General features: G+C 45.4%; 1 protein-coding gene across 1 annotated transcript in view; it reads left to right on the top strand.

The window, feature by feature from the left end:
- Positions 1-1,661: 1,661 nt before the first annotated feature.
- The window catches only part of LOC146175220 (luciferin 4-monooxygenase-like), a 36,323-nt gene continuing 25,518 nt past the window's right edge, over positions 1,662-12,466 (top strand). Inside the window, exons 1-4 of the mRNA XM_084585552.1 lie at positions 1,662-1,725; positions 7,931-8,028; positions 10,225-10,497; positions 11,954-12,098. Coding sequence (XP_084441678.1) covers positions 1,662-1,725; positions 7,931-8,028; positions 10,225-10,497; positions 11,954-12,098 — 580 coding nt within the window. The remainder of the gene's footprint in view (positions 1,726-7,930; positions 8,029-10,224; positions 10,498-11,953; positions 12,099-12,466) is intronic.

Genomic DNA, 12,466 nt, shown 5'->3' with positions numbered 1-12,466 from the left:
GAGATGCCGTCCGCAAGCCCTGCGGCTGGCGGCACTCCGCTCGTGCATTGTTCCTTGGTCATCGCTAGGCCTTGTGCGTTTGTTTCGCATAGAAGCCACAGGAGATAGCGTTTTGGAATCGGCCGCTTTGCTGTCTGTCTAGTGTAGCCACACACATGCTCCTGTGCGCGATTCGTTTGTGTAGCTGCGGAAATCAGTGAGAACTCTCCACGCAATTCCGAGAGGTCAAGAAACTGCAAAAAATGGCGGTTGAGAAAGACACGAGACAGGGTTGGAAGCTATGCAAACTCAGAAGGGAGGGAAAAGCCACAGACCGATGAATGCGTGGACGACGCCGCGACGCTCGGGAAAATAGGCACGACAACCGGAAGTCTGCGAGACGGGCGTCACCCGAGGACGTTTCATGGGCGAGGAGGAGCTCCTGAGCTCTTCTCAATTTTTTTCAGGTGTCTCTGAGTGTTAAGTTGGGGGGAGAGGAGGAGCATTATTTTTAATCGCCATTGTCTGCGGTGTTAATGAAGCTAGCTGAAAAATGTTTGCGATTAATTTATTCATGAGGGAGCCCCTATAAATCTTGACTGATTTCCTTCGCCTCATTTTAGGCATTTCATAGCCACTCCAAAGTCAAAAATTTACATACTAAACCCATGCAAATGTTCAAGTGCGAGATGTGCGAACAAGAGCCTAAAACTTGAAGCGAGAAACTTCATTCGTATATGCGGTGAGCACGAGCACTCAATTAAATTGGCGTCCAACTCACGCTACGCCTACATAATTGCACCACAGGAGTACACGCGTGCTAGTTCATATTCTGTTGGATTGTGAGGAAACAGCTTTAATTAGGCGTGTGCTTCTGGGCTGTCGCGCCGAGCATATAGTAAGCGACATGAGATAACTCGGGTTGCGCCGATTTTTAATGCTGCTACATCGCAGTCTCGTGCAAACAGGTACTCAATATGAGATGTACTTCTGGTTGTGGCTTGATGCGGGTTATTAACAATAGCCATAGCTCATAGCGCCAAAGCAACATCGGCGCAGTTTAGAAGTAGGATATGGAAAAGGAAAAAAAACTGCCATTCAAGCAAAAGAACCTGATTAGCGGAGTATACGGCTACTTTTAGGACAAGTGGCGCCATCTGGTACCAGTAACACGAGGAAACGCGATGCACGTTGGCTGTGCTAGGCGGTGCACCTAGTCGTGTAGCTGCAATCATTGGCGCCGGGCTATTAGGCTGGTTTGTTGCTTTCGCCGCGGCATTTGCCTTTGAAGAATGACTGTCTTGTACATTCACAAAATCTTTACAGGAGGTATAGGAAAAATCTATCTGCGGTTAGTAATTTCTCACTTCACATTATTTTGAATAACACGTAGTAGAACAACACACGATAATTTATGTAACTCCGTGGAGCGTAAGGATGTCATTCAGGAATCTCCATATATTTTCGCGGAAGGAACCGTGAATAACAAAAAGAACCCAAAATTTTGCCATTATAGTTATTCCTAGGTCCAAAACTCCTTACGTGCCCCCCCCCCCCCCCCCCCGCAGGGGCACCTTGTGTAACGAGGTGTTGGTGCTTGGCGCCACCGCGGACCCTGAGCCCCCATACCGAAGCTGTCATCCGTACCGTAGCGAAAGGTTGACAGGTGGAGAGAGGAAACCATGAACGCTGGCATTAGAGGCCGTGCTCAAGTCTCGGCCGATGGGATCCTCGCCTGTCTACCAGGTGAGGGGCTCCGGGACCTTCCTCTGCGTATAAGGGTGAACCAGAGGCGACATATATTAGGACCCCTTAGACTATCCATACTGTATGGAAAAACTATCTTAAAAAAAAAACGTGATTGACCTCCAAAAAGGAGTCGCACCGAAGTTACACAACAAATAATGGCACCAACTGATAACTTCCCGAAGTTTCTTGTTCTGCGCTCTATAACAGAGTCTAAACCAGTAAATGAGCTATCAGTTTTCCTGATTGCCATTTTGCTGAAGGCCATCATTGGGGCAAACTATAAAGACAAAAAACTAGGATCTGGTGACCTACTAATAGAGGTATCAGACAAAGCCAGTCAGACAAGCTCCTCATAACAAAGACATGTGCGCCCCTTGACGTTCAAGTATCACCGCACCGCAGTCTGAACAGCGGCCAGGGAGTGATTTCTGAACGAGACCTCCTAAACGAAACAGAATCAGATCTCTTTGAGGGCCTCCAGAACCAAGGTGTACCTGCAGTTCGAATGATAACAATCAGGCGAAATAAGAACGAAACATATTGTTCTCACTTTCAACCAGAGCACGCTTCCTGAATTCATCCGATGCAATGTTAGCCCGTACATACCAAGTCCGCGCAGGTGTTTCAAGTGTCAGCGGTACGGGCATGGCAGCCAGATATGCCGAGGACGCCTTACCTGTGCAAAGTGCAGCGCACACGACCACACAACAGATAACTGCAGTGCAACTGACTACAAATGTGTGAACTGTGAGGGCATCCACCCCGCGTATGCACGGCCTTCCTGTGCGGCCTGTGCGGCCTTCCAGACCGAAAAGGAAGTAATCAATATAAAGGTAACTGACAAGACAACATACGGAGAGGCGTGAAAAAAGCACAGAATGCTTTCCTCCGCTCCCTATGCTGACGCAGCCCGCCGTGTCTAGCAGCGGTGGGGACGCAGTGCAATGCTACTGACGTGCTCCTACCACGGCTCCTCACTAAGCAGTCACCGGCTGCACGCACCAATCTTTGCAATCCCGAAGGTCACTTTATCCCAGACGTCCGGGACACCAAAGACATCTGAGAGGGAGTTGGTTCCTCTTGAAAAATCTCCTGCCTCCATGCCTTCCCCAGGGGCGATGGAGGTGAGCATGGACTTCGCAGCATCAGTGGCGCCTAGGGAGTCCACCAAAGAGAGGCGGGGCCTGCTGAACTGCTTCAAATAAAAAGAAAAACATACGCCTGTTAAGGCACCTGATAAGGGCGGCGAGTCTTAATCCTACTCTATATTCTTTCCACATTTACCACAATGGCTATCGAAAGCATCATTTATTGGAACTGTCGAGGACTACTAAAAGTCTGGATGACGTATATGAAATCCTAGCCACCAACCAAGCATAGTTTGTCTGCAAGAAACGCATTTGAAACCAACGGACACAAGTTAGTTTTCTCATGCAGTAACATGTATTGAGGAAAGATAGGCAGGGCAGTACTCACCCCTCCGGTGGCATTGCCATTGTAACTCATAAGTCAATCGCTTGCCGAAACATTGTCGAAAAATAAAAACAGTATGTTCGCAGTATATTCCACCAGATTATAGACTATGCAGCAAAAATTTTGAAAAGCTGATTGACCAACTTCCAGAACCATGGCTGCTGGTCGGAGACCACCCATTATGGGGATGTACAAGAACGGACTTCCGAGGAGCACTAATTGAAAAGTTCTTGTTGTCCTCAGTATCATGTTTGCTCAACTAAAAACAGCCAACGTACTACAGCTCAGCTCATAATACGTACATAGCCATTGATTTAGTTATCGGCTCCCCGATGCTCTAGCAGCTATAGAGTGAGCTGGTATTGTCAATCTATATGGAAGCGACCATTTTCCAATCTCTGGGAAGTACACAGGCAATAAAAATGTAAATGTGTCTATTCCCAGGAAATTTAAAGAATATGCGGTCAACTGAAAGATGTTCAGGGAACACTCAGCTCTGCCCTGTTCATCAGCTACTGCCTTAGGCGTTGGCGAATCTCAACTCTTGATAACGCTGCACATTATAGATGCCGCTAAAAAGCACATCCCACAAACATCAAGGAAGCCACGAAACAAACGAAGACCCTGGTGGAATGCAGAATGTAAGATTGCCAGTGAAACACAAAACAAGGCATGCTCAAAGTTACGCCGATACCCCACGGCTGAAAACCTGATAGGATTTAAGCGCGCAAAGGCAAATGGCACGCCTGTTCGACGCATCTCCAAGCGAGAAAGCTGGTCATCATTCCTTTCTTCTGTGAACTCCTATTCTGATGCTCACAAAGTATACAACAGGATAAGAGCACTCAAAGGATATAGCACTCTTCCAACACCCCTTGTCAGCACTAGTGGTGACTCTCTTGAACATCAAGCAGACACACTAGGGCGACGCTTTGAATGCATATTCAGCTCAGCGTACTATACAGATTCTTTTTTGCTGCACAAGGTAACGGAGGAGAGGAAGCCAATACATGATAACAGAACATGCAAAAGAGGGTACAATAGTTCCTTTCACCATGCAGGAGCCGAAGATTGCACTAGGCGCGTGTGGGAACACAGCACCAGGTCCTGACAGGATCACATACGAAATGCTCAGGCGCCTGCATGCGGATACGCTTGAAGCCCTACTCTGCCTGTGTAATAAAATATGGGCCACAGGACGCTTTCCTAAAGCATCGAAGGAAGCGATCATTATCCCAATATTAAAACCCGGGAAAGAACCCACACTTGCGGCTAGTTATCGGCCTATTGCACTAACCAGCTGTCTATGCAAGCTTTATGAAAAATAGGTAAATTGTCGCCTTCCCCATTTTCTTGAATACGATGGTCTTCTTCATCAAAACCAAGCTGGTTTTAGAGCTGGGCGGTCAGCAGCTGATCAGCTCATTACATATGAGTCTTATGCAGTGGATGCTTTTGTACATAAGCAACATTTTTATCTGTCTTTTTCTATCTTGAAAAAGCATATGATACCACTTGGAGCTATGGTATCATCTGCGACCTCTTCTTTCTTGGCATCACAGGGAACATGTTGAAAACAATACGAAGTTACTTGTCTGAACGGACCTTCAAAGTTCGTGTCTGCAATGCAAACTCAAAGCAGTACACACAGGAAAATGGTGTCCCTCAAGGTGGGGTACTCAGTTGCACATTTTTCATAGTCAAAATGAACTCGCTAAATAGCGTACTGCCCAAAACCATTTCTTGTTCTGTTTATGTTGATTACGTGCAGATAAGCTTCAAGTCTTGCAAACTGGCCATCTTGAAACGACAGATTCAGCTAGGTGTTAACAAATTGTCCAGGTTGGTTGATGACAATGGGTTTAAATTTAAATCTGAAAAGAGTGTGCACTTTTCTCTAAGCAGCGTGGCATCAGACCTGACCTAAACATTACACTGAATGGTCAGAGCCTTGACTTTAAAAGAGAATACAAATTTCTTGGCGTTGTTGTCGACGAAAAACTTTCCTTCATTGCCAACATAAAAGAGTTGCGACTGAAGTGACTCAGAGCAATGAATCTGCTAAAAATTCTCTCTCACCGGTCATGAGGCAAAGACCGCGACTGCCTTCTGAGACTTCTGAGTAGTGTAGTTTTATCACGCATTGACTACGGCTCGATGGATTATAGGTCATCATCATCCTCTGCTCTAAAATTGCTTGATCCCCTGCACCACCTCGGCCTTCGCCTCGCAACAGGCGCTTTTCGAACTAGCCCAATTGCTTGTCCTTATATCGAGGAGAACCGATGGTCACAGCAACGTGAGAACTTTCTTGTGTAACTTATGCAACTAAACTAAATCATCCAACTAAATTATCCATGTCGCCGGCTCCTGCTTGACACTACTAGCACAGAAATTTTCTCAAGAAAACCATCCCTAATGCGAGTTGCCACGCATATTGAACATCTAGACATTCCGGTTACCAGTCTTCATACAACTTCCATGAAAGATGTACTATTTCCTTCTTGGGAAATACACGCTGTTGTGATCTATCATTCCTTGAAGTCGGGAAACATGCGTCACCTATTGCCATACAGCAGCACTTCATGCCACTTCAGGAAAAGTACATAGGCATTGAGTATTACAATGATGGTTTAAAGTCCGCTCAAGTCTCCTGTGCAGCACATGGACCACAGTTTTCACAGTCAAAAACACTGAACAGACATACAAGTATATTTACCGCTAAATACCATGGTATCCAAGAGTGGAAGCGTGGGCGAGTTGTTGATGGTTCGATTGGTGCATAGCGCTAAAAAGACAAGGACACAGCGAGACACACAGGACGGGCGCCCGTCCTGTGTTTCTCGCTGTGTCCTTGTCTTTTTAGCGCTATGCACCAATCGAACCATGGTATCCTTTTAGCTGTGAGACACAATATAGAAAATAAAATACAGACATCGATCATCTACACAGGCTCCCTCAGTGTTTTAACGTCCCTATCCTTTTGGAAGTGGCATATAAGAACCCAGTCCTGATTTCGCGTCATAACACCCTTATGCCTGCCCATAAATTAGAACTTAAAATTACACTATGTTGGGTGCCAGGCCACCGCTGTATACTAGGTAACGAGAGAGCTGATGGGCTTGCTGCATCAGCTGCCCTTCGAAACACTACAGACATTACCAGCATATCATATCAGGACCTCAAGCCACACATCTAAAACATGATTCGACAACAATGGCAAGAGGAGTACGACACAGCAACTGGGAATAAACTACACACAATAAAACCAAGGATAGGCAAGTACACTACAGAAAAACGAAACAGATTCAAAGAAGTAGCTCTGTGCAGGCTGAGTATAGGTCACACATTATACAACACATTCATACCTTTTAACAAACTCTCCTGCACCACATTGTTGAAGATGCAGTGACCGGGTAATAGTGCTCCATATTTTAATTGAGTGTCCGAGACTGAAGCAGCATAGGAGACGTCATTTTCCCGAAATACACATGGAACAAATACCCACACATCCATCCATCTTTCTTGGCGATCATCCAGTGTTCCCCTTAGAAAGAATGGCGTCTCTCGTAGCCTGAGTTGCTTTGGGACATTAAACCCCACAAACCAACCAACCAACCCACCCCTTTAAAAGAATGCTTAAATATTTATTAAAAGTAGGTTTTTATATGGCATCATTTATCAACGTGGGCGTCAGCCCGTTTCTTTTACTTAAATGGCTTTATTTTGAATAAATTGTTTGCTGAGGCAGCTTATCCTTTTAACATGTACATGTCTCCTTTTAATGTTTACTTAGACCACTATACACCGCAATTCAATGTTTTAGGCCCTTTACACCACTGTTTTTAGACTATACACTCCGAAAGAACATTTAGGCCCTATACACTACCGTTTTTAAGTACATCATTAAACACCACACCTCGGACATTTTATTAACTTCAGTTGACACCTCACCTTGTGTTTGGCGCTCTTTGGCCTAAGATGCCCTTGCGCCATAAAAATCAGTTATCATCATCATACTACGTGAGCGGCTCACTGCTAGTCTCGGCCCAAGCTCATATTGAAAAGCGTCTGGGATCATGCATCCAGTACTCAAGGCAAATGGCGTGGGGCAAACGGACAGCGATTGCTCCGGGCAGCGATTCGCCAGGCTATGTCCTACATTGTCTCCGTATGGGCCACCGTGCCTTGTGTGACTCGCGGGGTCCGCAATGCGTGCCCCCGCTGCTGCAAAGAGGTCCACATAGGAGCAGCGTGCCGAAAGCCGCTGTGGTCGCACTGCGATTTTTTCAGCTTTCAAATTGCCGGGTGGCAGGCGGACTGTTGATGCTGCGGGGAAGCGCATGCAGCTGCAGATTATATGCGACCACGTAATTACGCCGATGCCGATACAATATGGAAGCCTATATCTCCACTGACCAAACTTCCGTAGATCGGAGGAGAGGCTCATCAGGCTGAGCAGCACCTGGTAAACAGGCCCTCAAATTCAACGGGCGGAGCAGCCCTCATAGATAAATCAGCCAACCGAAGCTGCTCAGGCGTTGTCAAAGGGCGCTGAGGAACTGTTCAGCTTTGGGTCGTTTGCGTCGCAAACCATCTCGGACATGACAGGCACGTTTTCGCTAGACTCACCTTTCGCGTTAGTGAGGACGGAGAGCCCGACAACGGCACCTCACTGCGCCTCACAAGTGCCCTGAACTGCGAACAGCGCTTGGCCCCATCACGACAGGCTACCAGGGCCTGCCCGTCAAGCGCCTCGAAGCCAGCATCCTGTGTGGAGCCCGGACGGAACCTGCCGCACCGCTCCTATCAGCGGGACTGAAACAGGTGACCACGACCCAGTCCTGGAGCCTAGTTAAGCACTTCCCCAAGAACCAGTGAACTGAAAATAACATCAGTGGTCGATCGATGAATACATGAGTGAAAAAATATTTGGAAACTACGCTCTGCATGATTCATATGAATTGTCTGAGGGCACCGCACTGCACCGCATCGATCGGCCCAAGATAACATTTATATTTAGGTACAGAGATCAACAAATGCTCGAGAAAATGGAATCCTTTTATATGCATATCAGTGGAGCTAGGTGCGTACGTCACGCTTCCGTCCGCTTCTCAAATAGAGAATTTCGGTTCTTGGTCCACTCAGTCGGATATGCGGGGTAACACGTGATGTTCTTCTTGTCAGCCTTCTTTTGTTTAAGTTAGTTTTCGCTATTTATTTTAGCATGTGTCTTGAATTAACTTTAGTTGTGGGTTAGCGCTCGTCCTTAATTTTCGCGACCTGTCCTTGTTTTTTAGCGCAAACCTTTTAGTATGCATTTCAACCAAATCGCACAACTTTCTTTTCTACATGAAGGTAAGTTTACTCAGAAGACAGACTGCGCAGTGTTGCGCAGTTAGCTTCAATATCGGGTATTCGGCGCACATATATTTGAAAGTAACTGCTTGGCTATATGGTATATTGTTTTTTACATGCATTATATAGATGCCATCAAAGAGCAGATGCTGCTGGCGATCAGTGGGCATTTGGTACACTGCTGTTATGTGGCTGTATTCGCTAGGGAAAAGTGTGACGTCAAGAATAGCTTATTGTACATCTTGCGTACGAATCAGAAACAGGTATAGAAAGCTGCACGTTATTAAAATTGGCCACAAATGGCTGGAGCTAGGCTTCGCCATGAAAGGGGTCAAATTAAAATACTCCCAGGATATTTTTACATTAGAAGGCACTAAAATCCGCATTCTTAAAAATTCGTTATCCAGTGTCGCCATAAATATTGTCGCGCATCTTTGAAATCTTTATTTCTTTTTTTCAGAGCCGCCGGCATGCAGGCCTTTACATTGTTTGTAGCGCGCTGATCGATACTCTACTCTTTGTTCATGCTGGCAGCTTGAACACTTTCTTTGTCGTCCAAAATGCACCAAGATGCATTACAAAGATTGCAGCCACTAGCGTCAGTTTTTACAATGTTCCAGGTCAGGCTAGTCATCGCTTGCTGCTTTCACATTCAGTGGCTACATCGAAGACTGGCTTCTTCGCAGCCTGTAGCTCCACTACTTGCGTGCTTTATCTAGGAGTTTCTTCGCCGCCTATAAATTGAGAGTTGATGGTTAACACTGGTATGACTGTTCGACAACCAACGAGCTCTTGTTACTATTGCCGCCACCTAATCACTTTGTTTGCGGGAACAAGTCAACCAAATACAGAGTTTCGGCAGTGCACTCCCATACACCTAATTTTTTTGTCGTCGGCCTTGTCATCACCATGTGAAATCTGGTGTAGGTGCTAAATTCTGTCAGCGTTGGATACCATTGAAGATTCCCTACGAAGAACAGTATGGTTCTCTTGTCAGGAAATCGTCCATGTTGTGCGCCTTAAGGCTAATACGGGCGCTAAATGTACTAGTTATTTGATTTTGTAGAAATGTGTTTACATTTTTGTGTTTATTTTGTAAGCATCGAGGGGACACTTTATAAAGGAGGGAGTCGCTTAGGGTAGCAAACTAGATTCCAAGGGAAGGAAAGCCTAGCAGGGGGCGGCAGAAAGTTAGGTGGGTAGATGAGGTGAAGAAGTTCGCAAGGGACAAGTGGCTGCAGCTAGCACAGAACCGGGTTAATTGGAGAAATATGGGAGAGGCGTTCGTTCTGCAGCAGGTATAGTCAGGCTGATGATGATGATGATGATGAATGCCGCGAACCTTTGAAATCTGTTTTCTACAGTCGCCGGCATGCAGCCTCATCACTGTGTTTGTAGCACACTGATTGATACTGTGCTCTTTTTTTGTTCAGCGTTCAGAATGAACAAACACCACTCAATTCGGACGCAGTTTAAAGGGCCATGGGCCGCTCTTAACTTTCATCCTCAATGCAGAGCTTAAATTTTTGTTTAGTTTTTGTCCTTTAGTAGATGCAGCACCGCTGGCCTACAGGGCCCAACTGAAGTTCTAAATGCATCACAAACTCTGCATACTATATTTAAACCAGGAATCAGTGCCGTCATCCCACTGCTTTTTTTTCTAAGGTGAACGTGATAAGTGCCACTCCTCAAGTGCTGCTCATGTTTGCCAATGAGGTCAAGAGCAGCGGCACGACCGTGGCCTCACTGAAGAAAATACGAACCCAGGGAGTCTTCCTCCCGGAGCGCATAGCCAATGAACTCAAAGAAGCTTTCGATCCCGATGAACTGCGAGATTGCTACGGCATGACCGAAGTCAGCGGCTACCTTGCTGTGCCTCCCAAGGGAGAATTGGCAGAGGGGAACGTCGGTTTTCCCGTCTGCGGAACCAAGATGAAGGTGAGCCATCAAGCGGTGTGCTTACATGTTTCGCAGCAGTGCAGCTGGTCCTTCATGTCTAAATGTGTCACAGTACATATAATCATCAGCTGGACCATGCACACTGCAGGGCGAAAGCCTCTCTCATAATCTTTCAACCAACCCGATCCTGTGCTAGCTGTATTATGTGACCCCTGCGAACCTGTAAACCGATTTTCTGCCGCTCCCCTTATACGCTTTCCTTCGCTTAGAATGCATTGCGCTGCCCTTTTCGACCATCGGTTATGTTCTCCGCACTACATGCTCTGTCCATGCAAATTTTTTCTTCTTGATTCGAGTTAATTTTCTGAGCAAACTTCTTCTTCTTGATTCAAGTTAATTTTCTGACCCATTTTCCAGGCTTCATATTTCACATTACATCTACAACTATCCGTTCCATAGCTCTCTGCTTGATTCTCAACTTAACTAACCCCTTTTTCGTTAGCCTACAAGCTTCAGCCTTATAGGTGTGTAGAGGTAAAATGCAACTGTTGTTAATGACGTCTTGAGCGATACCGCTAACCAAATGGTCATAATCTTCGTGTACTTGCCAAATGCGCTCCATCTCAATCTTATTCTCGAAGTTATTTTTTTTTTCATTTCCCAGATTTGTCGTTACTTCCTGTCCTATATAGACCCATTTTCCTACCCCTGCCCCTGTTTCATTACCTATTGTAAACTGCTATAGACCATGAACGATGATAATATTCTAGGAGCATTGTGTTGCAGAGGACGTAGACGAGGTCGGCTCCTAATTTCCTCATTCGGAAACTATTGGGACAACTCGAATTGGGTGTTCATCTGTTGCAGAAACCCTCCAACCTCAAACGAGTTGAGTTCGGAAGCCTCTTACTGTCACACATTGTTGCTCTTTAGAAAACCGTTTTTCAAGAAAAAGTTTTTCAGAAATGCAACAATTATGACCATGCGAATCACAAGCCAGCCCGTTTTGAAACCTTTTTTGGGACCTCTCATTGTGTTACTACCTGGCAGGCTGCAATTACAGCAATGTCACAGCACAAAATAATGTAAAGCCATCCCCATAGGCCGAATCAATAAAATTTAAAGTAAATATATTTTCTTGTTTTCTTTTTCCACAGAAAAAGAGACCTTAGGTGATGGTGAGCGTGTAAATCCGCTTTGACGCTGCTTTTTCTCTCTTCGCATCAGTAGTGTACACGGCCTTGTTAGGAATAAAACTGTAGTGTATTTTGAGCCAGGTTATTCCCACTAAGACTGAAAAATAGTTATTTGTTTCGCTTGCTCTGTAAATAGCAAAATACTGCGATGCTCACAGTGAAAGATACGCGCGTTCTAGCAATGCCCACTGTCATGAATTCCAATTTTTTATGATGTTAAAAATGAAGCAGGGGAAATAGAAACAAAATACGCATTAGAAACGGCACAAAAGAGTAAGCAACATTCGGTTTTAATGCAGATTGTGAGCACTGAAGACGATTCTCTTCTGGGACCGATGGAAACTGGAGAAGTACGCTTCCATTCGCCCTACATAATGCGAGGTTACTACAAGAACCCCCAAGCCACGTCAGCGCTCATCGACAGTGAAGGATGGATTCACACAGGTAATGAGCTGGAGCACTCATTGGGCCTATGAAAAGAAGGGGATAACACTGAGTCCTTGGAAATATTTTTTTTTCTATTTGAAAACGACGAAATGACACTGTGCGCTGTGCAAAGCCCCCTCTTCGTGCAAATAGCAGATTCCTTATAGATACCTGTAATAAGAAATGAATGTCTAGTGGGATAAAATTTCGGAGGTTAACGATAGGCTCGACTCCCACGACGTATTTCCTAAACGCCGAGATCAAATAAGAAATATCAGATTTTTGCTAAACAAAAGAAACCATTTAGGAAGATTGCAGTACAAAATAACATTTAGGAGTTAATAAACGCAAACAACTGCACCTCAGATGATAAGAGAAAAATGTCG

The sequence above is a fragment of the Amblyomma maculatum genome, chromosome 11 (genome assembly GCF_055883805.1).
Source record: "Amblyomma maculatum isolate TAMU_Amacu chromosome 11, ASM5588380v1, whole genome shotgun sequence".
Taxonomy (NCBI): Eukaryota; Metazoa; Arthropoda; class Arachnida; order Ixodida; family Ixodidae; genus Amblyomma; species Amblyomma maculatum.
The sequence above is the reverse complement of the archived record's forward strand: the minus strand, read 5'-3'. Positions and strand labels throughout refer to the sequence as shown.